This window comes from Prunus mume, linkage group LG8 (genome assembly GCF_029339155.1).
Source record: "Prunus mume cultivar Tortuosa linkage group LG8, ASM2933915v1, whole genome shotgun sequence".
In the NCBI taxonomy this organism is placed as follows: domain Eukaryota; kingdom Viridiplantae; phylum Streptophyta; class Magnoliopsida; order Rosales; family Rosaceae; genus Prunus; species Prunus mume.
The window spans coordinates 2,882,354-2,903,379 of NC_142705.1; the positions used below are offsets into that span (position 1 = coordinate 2,882,354).

The following is a 21,026-nucleotide window of genomic DNA, read 5'->3' on the forward strand; positions in this document are numbered from 1 at the left end:
CCGGGTTTGGTTGATTTGTGATGTCATATTTATTATGTTTAATATTTTATTACACGAGGGCGGAGGAGTTTTCGTCCACGCAATCAAAGGTGTGACAGGTCCAGGACCTCTCGTCCTACAGGTCCAGGCTCCAGCTGCACTGTCTTATTAGATCCCCATCCACGTCAAATCATGGTTTGCCACGTGTCGCCCAATGATTGACTTTTCTCTACATTTTGTCCGCATACAAACGCCTTTCGTTACATCTACTCAAACAAAAGCTTTGGCAGATTCAGATTTCTTTTCTTTTCTTCCTCAAGTTACCAAATCACCCTTCCTGCCACTACCTAAGTTATATTTATGTGCCTAACCAATCGATAGCCCTTGACCAAAACATAAAAAATTAAAAAAATAATAATAATCGATAGCCGATACATGAGCAGTATCTGACCAGCTAGTTTCTATATTTGATGGGGAAAGGAAAGACTAAACAACGAAGAGAAATGTTGGTTTCGAAGTTTATTATACTCGAATCTCATCCAATCGTTCAATATAGAAAACTTAAAGTCGAAATTAAAACCTGACATACATACAAGAGAGACTCGAACATTTCGTATGTTTGCAGCATCTCCTTTGGAAAAACCAAAATAGAAAGAAAGAAAAAAAAAACATTTACGGGGATCATACTCACAATTCACAAACACACCCCTTAGAATAGGCAATTGATGAATTTAAATAATTGACATAGATAGACATATATCCACACAACAAGATCCAGTAGTGTTAGGATAGGATTGGTTTGTCTTTGGTGCAAAGCAAACAAAAAGTCACAGATTCAAAGTTTGTCCCGGCAGAGCATGAAATAAATCATGGGCTTAAAACGAGTAGAGTAATGAAAAGAAAGATATGGTTAAGCAAAGAATGTAATCATAGAGTGATGAGTTTGGACTGTCAAAGGGGACCCCCACCCAATCGTCTAGCACAAACCCGACATGGGCAGTTTTGGTATATCACAAAGAAAAAAGAGAAAACCAGAATGGCAATGGCAATGGCAGGTCAGGTTTGTCTTTGAGTACGAAGATAACCACCTCTGGCAGTGCCAGTAATGTACAAAGAATCACACAGTGGAAGAGGCAAAGGCAAATCCGTACTTTTTCCTCCACCAACAGAACAGGTTGGCCACACCCACAACCCCTCGTGAATCGAGGGTCACCTTTTTATTATTTTTTTGGTTTTGTTTGTTTTGTTTACAAACCCTTTTCTTGTTCGCTGCCTTCTATGAGATGAGACTATGATGACTATTTATTTTACCACCTTTTTCTACCTTCCCAAGATTTTACCGGCAGAGATAGATATTGTAAAGCAAAGAAGCAAGTGCATGCTACATTTTCGTTTAAGAAAAACGGCAAATGTTTTGTCTCTATAAAACCATCCTTGTCCATTCCAACGACCATGTCTTGTTATAAGTTGCCTGATTTACTGCTTAATCTCTTGTTTAATCTCTTGATTTGGATCGAATTATGTGTTTCTAGATTATTCTATATAAAATGAAGGGTGTGAGATCGAGGCCCGTGGTGTGGTTGCATGATTATGCAAGGCAATGTTTATATTTATATTTACTGGTAGGAATTAGGAATATGTTGGAGGAATGTTTACAGACAGTGAATCATGTGACACCCTCCCTCAAATTTTAAATTTGATATATAACCATCTATTTATGGAATTAATTATTTATTTATTGGCAGCAGAGTGTTTCAACTTTCATTTCAATCAAAGGTTTGGAATGTTTCAGATGATCTTTATATTGGTATTATTATTTTTTAAAGTAAATAATTCGACCTCAAGTCTCAAGAAAGAGGGAATGGGAGGTTAAAAGGATCTTTTATTTACTTTTTGCAGGATTCTCTCACAGAAGCTAAGCTACTACTCATTGGAAGGGCAGTGGCATGTCATTCCATGATGTGATGTGAATGTGAGGGGCTCTAAACTAACTAATAAAAGTAATATGGATTGAGTGCATTTGCACAACCAGAGCCTCAAACTGGACTGCAGCAGCAAAGTAAAAGCAGGTAGCTGAGAATATTAGATGACAGGACCAAAAGTCCTTGCGTTTTCAAGTGACAATGAAGTTGAATTTTCAAAAAGAAACAAAGCATGGGATCCAGATCATCACAACAACTAAGAGAGAGAGACATATATATATATATATATATGTGAATTGAACTATAATAGCTACAAGCATAAATAAATATATAGTTATTTGATGTCCGCAAATTATTATCATGTGAATGCTATTGTAAGGGTGAATTTGAGATTGTTGTCACTTTTAAAATAATAATAAAAAACTTGTTTTTGTTGTGCTTTAGAAATAATTAGTTGTAAAGTAAAGTTGCTCCATGTTTGGTAAATAATTCTTTTAAAGTGTTGTTAATACAAAAAATAATGTCAAAATCGTTTGGTAAATTTTAATATAAAACTGTTGTAACTGTAAATAATAACTCAAATAGACATGATGTTGAAAGTGTTTTGCACTAATTATGTGGTGGTACGTAATGGAGGTGGTGAAAGAGATGGAGGTGAAGATGCTGGTGGTGGGGATGGCGATTGTGGAGTGGAGGTAGTGGAGTTGGTGACGGAGGTGGAGGAGGAGGAGGTGGTTGTTGTGGTGGTGGTGGCGGAGGAGGATGTGGTGGTGATGGTGGTGGTGGTAGAGTTGGATGTGGAGGTGGTGCCATTTAAAAAAAATTAATAATGGTGTTTTAGGAATTTAAAAGATTCTTTAAAGGCTTATCTTTATTTCTTTTGAAAGTAGCTTTGAAAAGTAACTTAGAGTCTGTTTTTGTCAAAAGGCCACTAGTTTTAAAATAATCGAGATATTTTATTTTTACCAAACACGTTATTTTAAAATGAAGTAGGTTTTTGGCCCCAAAATAGAAAAAGCAATTCCAAACGAGGCCTAAATAGAGAGAAAAACGGAGAGATGAATAATAGAAAATACATGACGTCCTCGTAAGAGAATTTATATATACATGAATTGTGAAATGGGAATGATGGCATTAACTTCAGGTTTGGGCAAGAGAAATAGATGCTGCATGTATACATGAAGGATGGATAGACAAGGACAGTTGCTTGCTGTGGTTTCATTGATGGCAGTTCCCGTTATGCGTAAGCACATGCCTCCTTTGCAGAACATGTCCTGTTTCAAGTTTACATGAAATATTATTATTTATTATTTATTATTAGATGCACAGACAGCAGGCTGAGGCTCCTCTCTAAGCAGAGCTACAATGAATTCCTCTCATCATCATGCTCTCCTTACCCTACCCATCCATGACATGAGGAGGACAGATGAGAGGAGGAGGAGGGACTTCTCATCTCCTCTTCTATCTAGCTAGCCTACCTAGCTACTTTCATTATTATTTTCCTACTCCCCCTTCTCCCCTTTCCCATACCTATTTATTTGCATGTTTATATGTTGTGCCAACCAAGAACATAGCTAGCTAGCAAATGCATTTTAATTAACTTTTATTAGTAGTAATATGATTAATTAAGGAACCAGGACGTGTAATTAAAAAAAAGTGACTATGTGACACATGATGTGTAAGTTCTTTCTTGCCTAATAACCTAGATATTTGTAGCAATGTACAGGAAGAGAGATCGGACTCGAGTGCAAAACGACATGCACATTAATACCTTGACCAACTAGAGCAAGGAGCTTTTACATATCCAACAACATTAATAAAATTGAATACATATGCCAAAACTTATGAGAAATAAACGAATATAAGGAAGCTACAGAAAGATATGGACACTAAAAACAAGAGCGGGTGATGATGAGGGTGGAGGAGCTATCATGATTCAGAAAAGAAAAAGAAAGAATTAATAGCCATTTCACCAAAAGGAAGCAAGACAGGAGAAGTCATTGCAAAGAGAGCCCATTCAAGATAATAGCAAGTAGAAGATGACTAGTTTTGTCTTTTGAAAAAAAGATGATGATGATCTCTCCCTATGAAAATGAGAGAAGCAGCAACTGAAGGGAAGGGGAGGGGACTAGTTGCTTGCTATTGCCAATTGGGATATGATATTGTGGCCCTTCTACTAGTCATCTGCTAGCTAGCCTTAGCCCAAAGGCCATGAACTAATATTTAAGCCACACCCGACCGCCTACCGACACTGAAAGCCACCTTTGTTTTAAAATTTAGCTCTCTCTAATCTCCCAAATACTTGTATTCATTCATTCATTCATTCAATGAGATGAGCCCCTGAAGTTTTGGACAGTGTCCTTCAAGTTAAGGGGATCATCCCCACAATCCCACAATCTCACATAACAAAACATATAACAAAACATATATCAAAACATATATCATAGTGTTGTAGCTAGGCATATGCTGGCAATGGCAAGGGGGGTAAGACCAGCTATTTCACTTGCCCCACTTGTGGTTGGAATGATGTGGATGCCTAGTGGTATGTATACCCACAGTGACACATAGACATTGGGTCTCCTTGAGTGTGCTTGGAAAACCGACACCGATTAGGACAAGTCCTATTGATGTTCATTTTCGGGCTCATGTTTTTTCGTTTTTATTTGTTGGCTCTGAAAGAAGAGAAAAGAACAAAATAGCAAACAGATTTGCTTAAGTTATACTCGAGTAGTTCCTGAGACACAGCAAGTGGGTGGGTTTGGGTTGGGGGAGGTGGGGGTCCTTGTTTTTGTGTTGGGTGTACGGCCCAGAAGCACCCAGAGAGGGCAGGCAGGCAGACCAGATGCCATGTGGACTTCACATGTCGTGATGAGGCAAGAATTAAGCTTATAGTACAATTATCATGTAATGCAGTTAAGTGTTGCTGCTGCTTTTCCTCATTCTAAATTACGACACAACAAAAACCACATCATTGGAAATAAGGAACGCACCCAAAATCTATCTAACACACGAACACAACACACAAATATCTACTCCTCCTCTTATCTCTCTCTCTCTCTCTCTCTCTCTCTCTCTCTCTCAGACGAGACGACATATCGCCAAGTATCATATGCTCTTGTTTTTGCAACAAAGCTGCTGGCCTGGTACCACTGGAACTAGAAAAATCAACATCAATCATCAAAAAAAGAATCCTGCTGCTTGCTTGCTCTTACATTGATTGAGGAGCTTTTTAAAAACAGGGCTTTCATATTCGCCTGGCAGTGGTGGTACCACATGCCTTGTAGCTCATCTTTGCTTTTAGAGAATCTTCCAACCCACTTCCCAGTTATTAGTATGGCCATAGGCTTCATCTTTGCAACTGTGGAGACTTTTTATTTCTGAGGTTTGGCAGCTTATCAAAAATTCACAACAATGGACCAGATTAGGCCCAGCCCTTTTCTTAGCCGGTCTCAATTGTGGAACAAAATTTTACTCCACTCCTCCGAAGCCTGAAAAGCCCATTCGATTCAATTCGGTTCGGTTTGATCCCCTATCTGATCAATAAAAATGCTGAATTTAATTCCTAAACACACCCACTCAACATAGGCTGGATTGAAACCCTCAACACAGCCTCCTCATTATAAAAGCTGCTCCTCTTTTCTATTGATTTTTGGTGGAATGGGATCTTCCACCATTATTTGTTCAAAAGGAATGAGACACCTCCTCCCACTAGATGGACTTTCTTATATTTGAACTTAAGGCCGTACATTAAGGCCCAACAGCGCCTATCCAATTGCTCAAGAAGGCCTTCGGCGCCATCACATTCCGAACCGTCCAAAACCCAGATCCACTGTTTTGGACAAGACCTTACCTTACAGATTCATCTACAGACGAGAAATGTAGAAAGCCATTAGCAAAGGCAAACCAGCACAGCCTTCAGTCGAGGATGCTTAAAAGGCAACGACATCTGATTTTACAACCATTGATAATCAATAGCTCATATTAGCTGAATTTAAATCCGCCTAAATAGAGTCATTGTTATATGACATTTCCGAAAATCAAATCCTCCAATATATTGTCAACATTTCCAGGACAACTACCAATGATAACGCCTAAATAGAAATAAAGGCTGAATGAAAACCATCCTAGCAGAGTATTTAAAGCCCTCTACTCAAATGCATCATCATCGTCATCAGGAAGAGGCTGATTGGCTGCCTGTGCAAGCTCCGCTTCATGCCTGCAAGAAGCAACAAACACCGACATAAGAAAATCTTCTTCAGAAAATTCAGCTCTTAATAGAACTCAATGGCCACAAAGGATTGGTGAAGCTATGACGCTTAGCAGTTTGAACTGCAAAATTTCGATTATGGTAGCCTCAAGAACATAGGAGTCGAACAATTTCAAGATTTACACCAAAGAAGACCAGCATAGACAAAGTTCTTACTGTTGTTGAGCAGCCAAGTCAATGTGTACTTCTGGAGGAGCAAGGGCAGGAGACTCAACGAAATGAAGATTTGTGTCACTAAAATAAAACCAGCAAATATTAACCTTTAGTATTATTATCAACACTCAAGTACTGAAAGGAAAAAAGAGAAGGAAAAAAGAGAATATTTATCTTAATTACCCTGCAAGCTTCCTAGCCAGGTAGAGGAAAGGCTTCTCAAAATTGTAGTTGCTCTTTGCCGATATTTCATAGTATTGCAGATTCTTCTTCCTGTGGAAGGTAACCTGCTTGGCTTTAACCTGCCTGTTCTTCACATCAACCTTGTTTCCACAGAGAACAATGGGTATGTTCTCACAGACCCTGAAATTACAATTTTTAGAGCCAAAATACCAAGCCATCATCAACAGCTGGAAAAATGAAACAATAAAAGAAAGAACAGACATGACATGACATCTAGAAATTTAGTCAACTCACCGACAGAGATCACGGTGCCATGTAGGAACATTCTTGTATGTCAACCTAGCTGTGACGTCAAACATAATGATTGCACATTGCCCGTGAATACTGCATAATTTAACAGATAATTTCAGGTCAGACCTTCAACTAAGCAGCACAATGAAAGGGCAATTAATCTTGTGAACCACCAGAGAAAAAGTTGGTGAAAAACCTAGAGGTTGCAGTTAATCACAAAATCACAAGAATGAGATTTACACTCTTCACTAAAGCATAAAAGCTTCCGTGCAATACTTAAATATTGTTCTAGCTACTAACAAATATTTCTTTCTCTATCATTCATACCATGCTAATATTACGCATCAATGAAAAAATGAAAAAGGTGATTGCATCTTTCAGTCCCATCTCCTTCATACAAAATTCCTTTATCCATCACAAAATCAAATACAACTAGATACCATTGAGGTGTACGTTGTCACAATTAGTTTATCCTAACATTATTTCACATGTATAACAAATTAAAAGATACAGTAAAATGTTCTGAAAGACACAAAATATATTAAGTGTCATTAGCGGATTACGTGATTTTATGTGGGACGTGAAATACCAAATAAATCATAGCAACATCAAAATAAACCTCCACTTACTAGTAGCCATCCCGAAGACCACCAAACTTCTCTTGCCCAGCAGTATCCCAGCAGTAAAAGCGGATCTTTCCGCAATTTGTGAAGAAATCCAAAGGATGAACCTCCACACCAATGGTTGCTGTTTGCAAGTATAACCAAACATAACTCAATCAGAAAAATAATAATAATTAAATTAATTGAACCATGTAGTGAAATGTCAAAGAGGAGTCTTACGTTCATATTTCTTCTCAAACTCTCCAGTGAGATGCCTCTTCACAAAAGTGGTTTTTCCTGCACAATTCATCACCATTCAGCCCAAGTCCAAATTACCACACAGCACACTATAGTGTAGAGAGCAACGGTAATTGCTTCTTCATTCCTTCCCATTGTAGCTCCGAAATTCCCATTAAAACGAAGGTACGAACATATACATATACTGAAAAACAAGCGGGAAAGCCTCGAACCCATAGACAGCATTTGTTTTAGAGTAAAATAACTCCAGGAAAATCATCAAGTTCACAGAGAAACAAATCTCAAACAAGAAAGAAATAACCCATGGAAATTCTTTACTTTTACGGGAAATTATTTCTTTAGAATCTCAGGCAGGGACCATAGTAGAACAAAGTATTTTTTGTGGTTCTGTTTTTGTTTGCCCTTGTGCTGATAAGTGTTGATCAAATCTATCAAAATCCAATACCAAAACTACCAGGAAACAGTGAACTTTTTATCCAAGCGAATCACATTCTTGTCAAAAACCTAATTCTAAACATGAAACACTTGTGCCAGGATAGTCAAACAAAACAGCTATTCAGAAAATCAGACAGAAAACAGGGAAACGTAAAATCTACCAGTGCCTCCATCGCCGACGATGACAAGCTTAAAGCTTGGATAATCAACAGTCTGTTGGTTTGGCAAAGCCTACAGAACAAATTTGAAAGACATGAAAAAAAAAAAAAATTAATATGACCTAAAGCGAAACGAAAAAGATCGATCTCGTGAACAGCTAAACCCTAACATAAGGAGAAAAATATTAGCGAGATAGAGATAGAGATAGAGAGTTACCATTGGGTTCAAGGTAGTGAGTGGGGAGAGAATCTAAGAGCAGCGGAGTGACAGAGACGCAAGGAGAAGAAGACGGCTACTTGAGTTTTGAGAGGTGAGGAGGGAGGCACTTATATGGATCTCTGGCTCTGAGCTCGTGGCTTTAGATTGACGCTATCATCTCCGCCGTTGGATTTGATTACTTTTGTTTCCTGAACGTTCTATAAGAACGAACTATTTCTATTTTCGGAATTTCACCCACTAGACGGTCCCACATATAATTTTTTTGTGTATAATAATAATTTTATGAAATTGAATTATGTAATTATAAACGAAAAATAAATAATTTTGTAGCATCACGCCGTGATTTTCGGCTTACTAGGTGGGGCAACAAGAAAAAAAAAACGAAAAGAAAAAAAAATGCATTTTTGGGTGTAAACAAATTTAATTTAATGAATAATACAGTCGTCGAAGATCAAACAAGAAAAAAGGCTGCCGGCAGTAAGTTTTAGACCACCACATCACAACAGATCTGAAACCCTTCGACCCCGCCATGGCCTCGTGGCCTTCATCGTCCGATCCCTCTAATCAGTAAGTCCGGCGAAACCCGCAACGTATATTTCTTATGTTTCTCTGTGTTTTTGCCTTTCAATTCATAGAAATTTGTTCGGTATTGATATCAAATTGTGTTCATGAATATGTTGAAAGGGAGGCTGCTATAAGAAAGAGAAGCCCGGGGTCCCAATTTAAGTTCTTGGTTCCTCTTATATATGCCCCTGTTCTTCCGCTCAGTAAGTTTTGCAATTTTCTCAACTCTTTTTTTACTTGATTTTATCGATATTTCCCATCTGGGTCTTGTCCCTTCAACAATTTTCGCTGTGGATATTTGATTTTGCAGTTCGACTCTCGCTGCGTAAGAACCCAGTTGTACGGGACCGTTTGTTTACTGCTGTGTTGGTGGGAGCATTTGCTCATGGCTTTTATTTGGTGTATCCTTTTTTTTATGGTGAGTTCTTTTTTATGATTGATAGATTATGTATTGAATAGATAGGTTGGTGCTACGCTGCTGAAAATTCACCATTCTAGAAGAAATGAAAAGTTTTGATCATTGCATATAGCCTGTGAACGGAGGTTAATAGTTGGAAATAATTACTTCCTTTGCTTAGAAATTGGAACTAAAGTTGATAGATTTTAGTATTTTCTGCCTCAAGTTTGGATCTTTAGGGATTTGCTTTTGCAATGAGTGGCTATGGAATATGAAATGTTATGGGATGTGTGTGTGTGTGTAAATAAGATGGGGCACTTTTTTATCCTTTTTTGTTCCCAGCTCTTTGAGAGCGCCTATAAATGAGGGTAGAATCTATACTATAATGATGGAGCAGAAGGGGATGGTAAAGCACATTTCTTTCTTTGCATGAGATGAAGTCCTTGTATAAAAGCATGCAAAATGTCTCCATCTGCTCTTCTCTCATTGTACCAGTGTATGTTCTGGTGGTAGACCAGGGGTGAGAGGAGCAAGGGTAGGGGAATTGGTTTTCGAGAAATATTTTCACTTGCAAGTTAGAATTTGTATGAATAATGTGATAATGGATTGGAGATATCAGTTGTTGAAATAGATTACCTTCAACCTCAGTTGAATACATAACAGTATGACTCACTCTGTCTTGTGTGCTTGTGTGCTTGTGAGACGAAGTTATGCAACTGCATCCTGATGTGGTTCCTTTTGAGAATTGGAATACCAGAATCAGATTTATGTTCCTGTAATTGCTACTCAATCATTTTCTAGTCTTATGATCTCTTCAAAACCCGAACTATTTTTCTCTCTATTTGTTGTTGTTGTCTTCTCCGCATTCTTTTGTTTTGTCCTTGATGCAACGTATTCAGAACTGATCTGTATGATGTTGAGAGCAAGTAAATGTGCGGAGCATGGTTTGAATTGATTTGCGGGTTCGTTGCAGCCCAATGTTCCACTGGCACCAACAATAGCTGAAGCAAACTTTGATATTTTTTTATAGTAGTTTCAGATTATATCCATTTATCATGGAGTGATACAATTTACAACACAATACATTTCATTTTCTTTTCACCGGACGGAGGTGTAAGAATCCGAATCATTTTTTGCTTATAATTGCAAGTGAAATAAATACAGAATGACCAAACTGGTTTTGGGAATTGTAAGGTTTGTTTTTGTTTTTGTGGATGCTTGATGTGCTAAGACGGGTTGGTCAACACTCTGCTAGTTATGCAGGATATTTCATACTGGCTTAGCTGCAGTGGAGCTGGCCTCTTATCTGTTACATCTGTGCTTTATAATTTGAGAAGTATTCAGGCCCCAATCATCCCAAATATGTCATTAGGGCACTTGTTTGGTGTCCCTATCATGGGCCATGTCAATGGAGTTTACCATCGTTAGTTTCATTACCTTATGCATTCATTCAGTGCGATTCTCATAGGCATATTCCCAGTTTGGATGCTTTTCTAAGTTGCAGGATCCTACCCAAGATTCAAATATACCGTATCCAACTTGAACTTTATTTGATGAGCCCCACATTAGCCCTCACTTGAGCGATATTTTGAACTTATCAGTAGGGGGATTCGGCAGGAGGGGCACCCTTGTATCGGAAGGGGATTCGAGTCGGGAAATATTGAACCTATCGGCAGGGGGGATTGGGGTTCGGGAGGGAAGGGATAGGAACACCCAAATATTTAAGGAGGGGGATTCGAATTCCCAACCTGAAATATTGAACGGTTGAACCAACCTAAACAGATCAAATTACTTATGGTTAGGCTCAGCCAGCATCATTCATCATAATCAGTCATCGTCATTATCATTATCATTACCATTTCTATCAGGCACAAGCTCATACAAGCAAATAATCCAATATCTTGTAATCGAAATAGCAAATCCAATAATAAAGAAAAAGGATTATATATACATACACACACATCAATAATTACACGCTTAATCGTCTAAGCCACGCAATTAACTAAAAACAAGCGTTAATTACATCATAGACGGCACCATCTTTCACATTTTCCACCCCTAAAATCCTACTCTATGAAAAAAGAAAGATAGAAGATTTGGGGCTTTATTACACCTAAGTCGCCGGCTCATAGATCGGATCGGTTCTTGAAATCGGAGGCCAGCCTGGAGGCGATTGACGAGTGGTACATGGCGTCATGAAACGACTCCGTCTCCATGGTCTTGATCCGGAGCTGCCTCGCCTTCTCCTCCGTGAAGCAACCAGGCGCGAACCGAGATCTCCACGGCTTCGAGTCGGGGCCCGAGTCCGCTCCGCTCTCGGCCTTGTCCCGGGACTCGGTCTTCGAGTGGGAGTCAATGTAGTCGGGTTCGGAGGACCACCCGAATAGGGGGGTCCACCACTTGGACGCCGAGCCTTTCCGGGTAACTGAGTCGGGCTTTCGGTTTCCGGTGGCATGCGGCCCGATCAGGGTGGGCCGAAAATGGATGAGATTGGTGGACATTTTGAGAGAGAGAAAAAGCTTGGGAAACACGTTGGATTGGGAACTTTGGTTAACAATTACACTAGACAGTTGGAGAGTTTGGATTCAGAATTTAAAGGGAAAATTGTGTGGGAAATGGATAAGGCCGGACGCGTGTCGGTCACTATTTTACAGTTCTAAGGGACATGTGGGATCCACGTACGCTTTGTTAATGACTTTTACCGGCTATTCCGGTTTCCACGTTAGGTTCTTTTGGTTTCGATCGTGATGGCGATGTTTTAAAATGAATTGACGAAAATAACCTCGTCTTTGAGGATCTTTAATGCCCCAAAGCTCCAAAGATTACGGGGCTATCTAGAGCTATAGCCTCTTCCAATTTTAGTTTACTCTTATTTAGTAAATCTTGATTTCATCTTCTTATATTACGCCAAAGACATTATAGGTTCGGAAGGGATTTGTAGGCTAAAATAGTTAAGAATAATTACTTTTATTTACATCCGAAATTCTATATTCGAATCATATTTTTTCAAATATCGTCTGTGAAAAAAAAACTCACACAGCCAAGTAAATTTCATATTCATCACAACCGTTGGGGTAAAATATGCAGCGAAAACAAAAGAAAAGTTATGAAAACACGTGAAGTAGAAACCAACCTCTCAGTCAGTCTTTTAATATCGATCGCACACATAACATAACATAACAAGTTGTCCATATCATGAAAAACACAAAAGGTCGTATAAATTTGGTCTTGACTTGTTATTCCCACCCCTCCCCGTCCCCGCTGACATTTCCAAAATAGAAAGAGGCCAAAGTATGGTTCAAACTGGGGGGGTATGGCGCAAGAGGAAGATTCCTATATGCTTTCTTGTCCGGCATTGATCTTATTCGCTTTCTTGTCCTCCTTAATTTGCCGTCGGCCACCATGAAATGAATGCATGGCTTTCCTGTAGGCTTCCTCTTCGCGCGTAAGACACGCACGTGTTTCTTCATACAAAAAACAATTTTGTTTTTTTCTTGACAATGCGATATTTTATGAGTAACACGTGAACAATTATTCAAATAAGGCCCAAATTGCAAGCCCAAGAAACAAACAATACCTTGAAGAGATAAAACAGAATCATGGGCCCAGCAAGCCAAAATACAGCAGTAATATCACAAAAACAGTTTCTTTTTAAGTAAATTTAGGTTTTAGCCACCACCCAAAAAAAAAAAAAAAAATCACTTTTGGAAAAAGTCAAACTATAGAATTCTTCTATAGTGAGGGCCTTATATGTGGACCCTATCTCTTAACTGTTTGATCAAATTGGTTAGTCGTTTGATCAAATTGATTAGGTTGATCAAACAATTAAGAGATATGACCTCACCTAAATGTTATATATAAAATTCTCACTATAGAATCACTATGATCATATGAGAGGTAGCACCAAACATGACCAAGAGACTTGTCTATTTTAATTGGATCCGAACAATACAACCAAACAAGGCCTAATTATGTTTGCCCAAAATGGCCTTGGAGTATTTGGGCTTGTTACTATTAATCGACTGCGGCCCAACCCAAACACAGAGTCCTACGGGAGGAGAAGGGGGTTGAGCTTCGGCCTACACACACCAAACTTGCACCATTGCAATTTGCAATCACAAATTTCATGTTGCCTGCCAGCTCCCAATGCCAAATAATTCGAACCTAAACCAAAAATAACAACCTCCTCGGACAGTCCTCGTGTTGCATACTTGTCTTTTTATCAGACAAACAAAAAACAAGAAAAAAAAAAAAAAAAAGTTGGCATCATCTTGGGTTTGGTCGTTGATGGTGATTTTTGAGATGATTAATTAACGACCATGTGAAAAGTTTGCTATGTTCTAATGCATCCACAAAAAATCTCTTGCAAGTCACGAAGTTAGTTTGAAACTTTGAAGGAAGCAAATGGTGGTAGGCCAGTTTATGATGGTTTAGTTGTGTTTTGTCACTTGGGAGTTGCAGAGGTTTGCATGGAATGTCAATGAAGTTATCGGGGCCAATTGGTTTGGTGGTCCACAAAACCCACATGCAAAAATTATTCATTCAAACCCATCCATCCCCTATGCCTATGCCTACTCTACCTTAGTTTGAACACAAGGTTTTGTCAATTTGTTTGTTGGTTGGTCTATTTCCATCCAACCCACTAATAGTAAAACCCAGAAATAAAATATTTTCCTGATTTTCCATTCAATGAAGCAATGATAATGATTTCAGGTTGTCATTTGGGAATTTTGAGGGGTCCCATGGGGACCCTATGTGTAGCTGCTTTCATTTACAAACCCACTCCTTTTTTGTGGGCCTTTTTCTCTCCTAGGGCCTCCGTAGGCTGACTGGGCTTGTCTCAGCACCTTCTTCAAAATTTTCCAGGACTATCTAATTATATACCCTTCTTGCCCCTCACCCACCGACCAAATGCTCCATCAATCTCCAAATTTTTTTATGAACTTTTTTACTTTTTTCTGCCATATATATGTGTGTAAAAGTTAAGAAACACTCCAATGTAAAAGTTAATTCTCTGTCTTCTGGTCTCCCTCTCTCTTTTTTTTTTTTTTAACTTTTTACTCTCTCTCTGTCTAGACCTGTCAATGGTTTGAATTTTAATTCAAATTCGGTGTAATTAATAGGAGATGGATTGGACTTTTCAATCCGATTACAATCCAAATCCAATTACAAATAAATACAGATATGAATTATAATTGATTCGATCCGACTTAACATGATGTATAATTTTAAGTAATTTTAGTAATTGATCTGATCCGAATTATAATTGTTTTTCTATGCTTTATATTAATATTATATATATATATAAATGAGTCATTTTAGTTTTATATGCACTAAGAATACACTTAAAACTAATTTTGATGATAAAATATCAAAAATTAATATAAAAAGTAGATAAATACAATAAAAGAACGAGGGTACTAATGACATTTTGATTTTTTATAGATCACAAAATAAATCCGATAATAATCCGAATCTAACCCGTTTACATGTCTATCTCAATCTCTTTCTATCTCTCACCTCTCTTTTTCCCTTCCTCTTCTTCTCTCCCTCTTTCTGTCTGTTTCCATCTCATCTCCCTCTTTTTTTTTTTTTCCTTTTTTCCTTATTCCTCTCTCTGTCTGACAAGCTTTTCGGAATTGACAAAACACCAATAAAGTAAATTTAGGTTTTAGCCACACAAAAATTTCACTTTTGGAAAAAGCCAAATTTTTTCCAAAAAAGACAGAAAAACTTCTCAACTTTCAAACAAAAGACATGCAAATCTAATGAATTTCATGAAATTCAAAAATAAATAAGGGCATTTTTGTCTTTTTGGATTGTTTTCAAAATATTTCTCTCTCCTTTTGCCTTTTCAAAATGTCCCTTTTTGCGGTTTTGCCGACATCGACTGCGATTATCGGTCCAATCGCAAAGTGTCGGCCAGTACTAGTATCAAATATGTCAATACTGCAAATTTGTTGTTGGTTTCCGATTGTGGAAAAAGTTGCAGATTTCGAATCACATCCATCCCTAATTATGATTATATGTATATAAAAAAGTTAGGAAACGTACTACAAGGGTTTTGGCCTCCACGACAATGAGCTGTCTCTTCTTACATTTAAGTTTGAGTTCATTTTCCTGTAAATTAGAGTAGTTTAGTCCATCACTATTATTATTATGGATATAAAAAAGTTAGGAAAACACTCATCTGATAGTTACAGAGCATCTAACTCAATTATTTTAGTTACAATTATGAACTTAAGTAGAATGCTAAAAGTTTTGGAATAATATTGTTCTTGGAGTGTTTTGCTTTCGAAGGGTTTACTCACACTTTATAGTCCCCGTGTAACCTAACCTCCAGACTGGGAAAAACAAAAGGGAGGTTCACGAGAGCTTAGAAGTGAAAAGCGGGGGAGAGATGTCATTGCCTACCGATGTGAGTGCAGCATGCTTTTCTGTTTTCTGAGGCCTAAATTATGGGGCTGCGCCTAAGCTTAACTTTACAAAGGCCGGGATCTACGCCATGCATTGCACATGGTCGGCTGCATATCATAATTGAATCTACAATATTCTCTCCTGTAGCTACAAGCTAATTCTAGTTCTGGTCAAAAGTGTTAAGACCATGAGAGTTGGATGCTCTTTCAGTCTGTCAGCTAGCTTTTCTCTTCTTCTCTTAATTTCTTTATTTGGGTCAACTAACTCTGTCAAACCCTAAGACGGTGAACATGATTCTACTACCAATAGGAAGAATAATACAGCTTTTCATTTATCTTGGCATTAAGCTTTTATTTTATTTTATTCGTAGAGTATGATCAGGGAAGGAATAATTGAGTTTTTGGTTTCTTTTTAAGGCCCTGGGAAGGAAGAATATGCTTCAAGAAATGATGATGAAAAACAAAAGCAGGATTTTCAGCTTGCTTAAGACAGAGTGCAAAGTGTACACATGTCACAATAAGGTTGGTATGCAATTAATGAGTAAAAAAGCTGTGTGAAACCAGCCCTTAGCATCAAGGTCTAAAATATCAAGAGTTTCGGAAATATTAGTAGTTTAAAAACACGGATATATCGATGGAAATATCGATAAATATCGATATCGATATCGATAAAAATTGAATAAAAATCACAGAAATTGTGAGAAAAACTTGAAATTTTTATTGAAACTTTAGAGGATGTTTATTTAGTCAATTGTCTATTATTTTATCACAAAAAAATTAGAATAAAATACATGGCATAGTGGGTTAGAGTGATTTAAATTGATTATGCATCGACCTAACAAACACCGTGTCTTTAGAAAATATGTAGTAATTAGTGAAAGAAAATTAAACGCACCATAATTTTTTAGTTATAATAATTTACTACAATATATTGCATATGATAAGATATATGAGCTTGACAAAATATATATATATATATATGAGTAACTTAGTACCACATAAAAAAAATTCCTATTAAAGTTAAAACTTAGTATCACATATAATGAACAATATTAAAACTCAATAGTGAATAATAATACAACTCCATAATATATAACCAAAAAAAAAACTCCATAATAAAATAAAATAAAAAATTAAACATATGCCTAAATTTATCATTAGGGATTTTTTTTAAAATGGAAATTTATACTAGCTAATGTTAGCTTGCATAGAAATTTTTAAGACCATATAAATATTACAAGTCGTAACATTATTAACAAACTCATTCACAGCGTGTTGGATAAGGCCCAGTAGATGGATGGGAAAGAGAGTGGTTTGAATCCCTTTGTTGGCAAAAGCGCCATTTCTCAACAAATTTAATATATTTTTCAGTTTCAAATCGATAATATCGCGATATATTGCCCAAATAAAGCACGAACGAGTACGAAATTATCGCCTCCGACATTATCGCTATAATATCAACGAAAATATCGATATATTGACGATAATTAAGTGGATATGGCCTAAAATATAGCCCATTAAAAAAAAGGATATTATCTGCAAAATATCGCCGATAATTTCGATATTTAAAGATTGTGCTCAATATAAGGTATGAAACAAAAATGAGCTTTTATCTGGTCAAATTTCCATGATGATTGTGTCCATAAGATAGAAAAATTTCATACGTGTATGAACCACTGTCAACACATGCGCTCTATAGCCTCTCAAGTCTCAACCACGAAAGCACTTATGACTTGTCCCAGCCAGAGCCGGTCCATTGATTTTGGAGGCCCTGTGCAAATATGGATGTCGAGGCGCTATATATACAAGTAGGAAGGAAAAAAAAATCCATATAGAAACAAAAATTTCTGATTCTCATGTGAATAGAAGAACACATGAGAGTTGGGAAGAGGAAAATGAATTAAATTAGGGTCTCTACTCTCTAAGTCGTAGAATTTGTTGATACTTAATATTCAATTCAATTTTGATTTTGATGCCTTACATGTGGTGTTATGGGGTGATATTTAATATTGCATTTTTATTTTCATATTTTAGTTAATTTAATATGTTGACTTGGAAAAATTTGGAGACTCCTCAATTTTGGGGGCTCTGTGCAGTCGCACACCTCGCACACCACATGGGCCGCCTCTGGTCCCAGCAGCAGTCCAGAAGAGACTGGTCCAGAAAAAACCCGTGTGCCTATAAATGCCAAAATGAGGAACTTTTTAGAACTTTCAACAAAACCACTTCAAAGATATTGGTTTCAACTTTCCAAGATATGGACCCATGCAAAGCAATCAAACTGGGACCAACTGCTTCTTTCGACTTTCCCTTGTTCCTCAAAGTCCCATCTGATACAGAGAATCTCTTAAAACCCTTATTAAATTTTGGCTTCTCTTTTTGCCTACCTCTTGTCTACCCACAACACACAGCTTCTAGCGTTAAATCATGTGTTGTCATGCATGATGTAATTAACATTTTTAGAAAATTTCAAACGTGTACAAAATTCTATTGACAAGTTTGAATTCACTTGGTAACGTATATTTACTCAGTTGATCAGTAGTAAATTTGTACCCGTTGCACCCAAATTTGAGTCATCCTTCCGTAAGTGAGATTAATTTATTAAATTATTACTTGTGTGAAGGAAAAAAAAATCCGGAATGACCCAAAAATTAAAAGCCGTCCAGCCCAAAATAACCTGAACTGAAGGTCAACTAAAAATTTCACCCTTATTTACTATAATTTTGAAGTAAGTGCAGAAGGTAAGGTAGTTGAATTGGGGTAGGGGGAGGAGCATAGACATTGTTTGGTTTGGGAGTTGACTTCCATGAATCAGAAGCATGGAACCTCTGATGACAATGACTAGAGATATATGTAATATTCAATTTCTTTGGATTGCTTACAAAAATGCCCACTTTAAATTTGTTATTTTATTTCTTTTAATAAAAAATTCCTTCCAGTAATAAATTATCTTAATTTCAGTAATTAGTTATTGTGATTAGCTAACTCGAAGAGGAAATCATAGCTTCCAACCAATTTATTACTTTTTTAAAACGTGGGTTAAACCCGAAGAGGATCCTTGATTAAAAATAATCCCATGGAAATATGAATCAGTACTCAAAAATTCCTTTTTAATTGAAATAATCCAATCAAATATAAATTGGTATTTAAGTTATGGGAAAATTCAAAGCGAGTTGTCATCATATTGAGATGTATAGCATGCAATGAGCGACGTAGATGGAAGGAGGAAGATAAGAAGAAGCCCACGCCAAAAAAAGAAGAAACCACCTCCCCTATATTAATAGAGGTATGTATAATAAGAAAACCATATCATTTATATATATAGTTTTTATTACGGTAGGGTAAAATGCATTTGTCAAAGAAGGTACATGTTGAATAAAATATGACAATGGGCTATTTAATTTATGCTTTTTTTAATCAACCCATAAGGAAGCCATTCTTTTGAGCAATCATCAAGAACATTATGGAGGCGCCAATTTTGTTGCCACCGGCCAACCCGCTTTCCTTTTAGCTTATTACCTTTTAGTCCCTAATAATAACATTTTAAAATATTCAACGGTGTGACATTATGGGTTTAGTCGATATGACATTATGGTTCTCTTCGGGTTGCCAGAAAGGATGTGAAACAATGATCTTGCTTCTAAACTTAATTTAGTCTAATACTTCTCCATAAACTCCTTAGGAGTTTGATATAGTTTATTTTTTTTCACATTCACAATATGCTTCTTTGTTTGATCCCCTTCCATTGCATTGCATTAACTATGCATCTCATTAGGGTATCAAACTGAGAAGAGAAATTAAAATGCAATGTCCCAAATTTATATTTTCCATAGTTGGTTGGTTACTTTGGCTTCAAGTTGTTGGACTCGGCGTTTGCAATTAATCCGCCCAATACATTTTCAGGATTTAGATTTAATTAATTTTGTCATTCAATAGTGCATGTCGGCTTCCAACACAGCTTTTAATTTGCCTCTGCAGACTCTAATCAACCTTATTTTAAGGCAAAGTCTCCAGATCCTCTATTAAGTGCCAAAAAAGTAGGAACAGAAAACTTTCTATACAAATTTATAAATAAACTCAATCCTAGACATGTATTTATAGAAAAATCCAAGAACTATTTAAACATAGAAATACACTCAAAATCAACCTCAAAGTCAACTTTTTGGGTGTGTTTATAAATGGATTTTGAGTGTGTGTAATGATGGGTTTTGAGTGTGTTTATATGTTTAAATAGTGTTTGAATTTTTTTATAATTTAAGCCCCCATTTTGGGTGTTTTAGTGAAACTCCCAACTTTCTAATCAAATCATTTTCCGAACTGGAGCCAAACAAAACAAATCTAAAATACCTAATAAAGTAAAGATCCTAGGAAAATAAATAAAAGATTCCTAAAATCCACGAAAATCCTAATTCAATATGAACTAGGAAATTAAAAATAAAAGCTAATTTCGGAAACTTGCTTACAAAAATAGTAAAATAAATCAAACAAATTTCGGAAACTTGCTTACATTTTCTTTGATATTTTGGTAAGAAAAAAAAGAATATAATTTGAAAGAATAATTAAATGCCAACTTTACTTTGTATGATGGGCACGTATTGAAAGCAAAACACCCAAACCTGGGTTCTCCCAGCTTCACTGCATGGACTAGGGTTACGTGGGTTGACTTTGTTTGACGAGGGAGAATGAGATGGCCTTCCCTTCCTTCCATATAAGAATGTTCTATAAATTGTCATGTACATAACGATGATTGAGATATGCTGCCGGGGCTTGTAAGGAAAAAACTGCATTCTCTGGGAACCTGGGAGGGAATATTGTTAGGTGTGATGTAACATTTTTTCCAAAAGAACATGGCGGAATATCTACCATAGAATAAAAGTATATCACAAGTTAACATTTAAATAAATATACGAAAGTTTAATTGTAACAATGGTTCCTAAACTTATATACAATACGAGTTACATGTAGGGGTGGGCACGATGCAGTGCATGCGGTATTGAGCATCGCTACCAATACTCGAAATTTGAATCGGTGCAGTGACGGTATTATGGTTTGCAAAATTGATACCGCATCGTCGTCAAATCGATATCGGATGGTATCGGTATCATTTCGGTACCAAAATGATACAACTAAAAAATGAACTAATTCAATATTCATCACCAAAATAAGTGATGCCTAAGTTAC

General features: G+C 36.9%; 3 protein-coding genes across 5 annotated transcripts; 1 reads left to right on the forward strand and 2 right to left on the reverse strand.

Annotated features, from left to right (window-relative positions):
• Nucleotides 1-5,851: 5,851 nt before the first annotated feature.
• LOC103341016 (GTP-binding nuclear protein Ran-3-like) lies at nucleotides 5,852-8,642 on the reverse strand. The gene is made up of 8 exons (XM_008244496.2): nucleotides 8,466-8,642; nucleotides 8,252-8,321; nucleotides 7,638-7,694; nucleotides 7,425-7,542; nucleotides 6,799-6,888; nucleotides 6,505-6,684; nucleotides 6,325-6,402; nucleotides 5,852-6,117 (listed from the first exon to the last, which is right to left on the reverse strand). The coding sequence occupies exons 1-8, from the start codon at nucleotides 8,466-8,468 to the stop codon at nucleotides 6,048-6,050; spliced, it is 666 nt and encodes a 221-aa protein (XP_008242718.1). The 5' UTR covers nucleotides 8,469-8,642; the 3' UTR covers nucleotides 5,852-6,047.
• Nucleotides 8,643-8,856: 214 nt separating this feature from the next.
• LOC103341015 (SH3/FCH domain protein) lies at nucleotides 8,857-10,616 on the forward strand. 3 transcript variants are annotated; one of them, XM_089042684.1, is made up of 4 exons: nucleotides 8,857-9,035; nucleotides 9,153-9,235; nucleotides 9,343-9,433; nucleotides 9,802-10,101. In XM_089042684.1, the coding sequence occupies exons 1-4, from the start codon at nucleotides 8,998-9,000 to the stop codon at nucleotides 9,860-9,862; spliced, it is 273 nt and encodes a 90-aa protein (XP_088898810.1). In that variant the 5' UTR covers nucleotides 8,857-8,997; the 3' UTR covers nucleotides 9,863-10,101. The 3 variants fall into 3 exon arrangements, with proteins under 3 accessions (XP_088898810.1, XP_088898811.1, XP_008242717.1); XM_089042685.1 differs by lacking the exon at nucleotides 9,802-10,101 and adding an exon at nucleotides 9,772-9,794 and having other exon boundaries at nucleotides 9,343-9,450; XM_008244495.3 differs by lacking the exon at nucleotides 9,802-10,101 and adding an exon at nucleotides 10,329-10,616 and having other exon boundaries at nucleotides 8,861-9,035.
• Nucleotides 10,617-11,330: 714 nt separating this feature from the next.
• Nucleotides 11,331-12,006, reverse strand: LOC103341014 (uncharacterized). The gene has a single exon (XM_008244494.3). The coding sequence runs from the start codon at nucleotides 11,928-11,930 to the stop codon at nucleotides 11,556-11,558; it is 375 nt and encodes a 124-aa protein (XP_008242716.1). The 5' UTR covers nucleotides 11,931-12,006; the 3' UTR covers nucleotides 11,331-11,555.
• Between the last annotated feature and the right edge of the window lie 9,020 nt (nucleotides 12,007-21,026).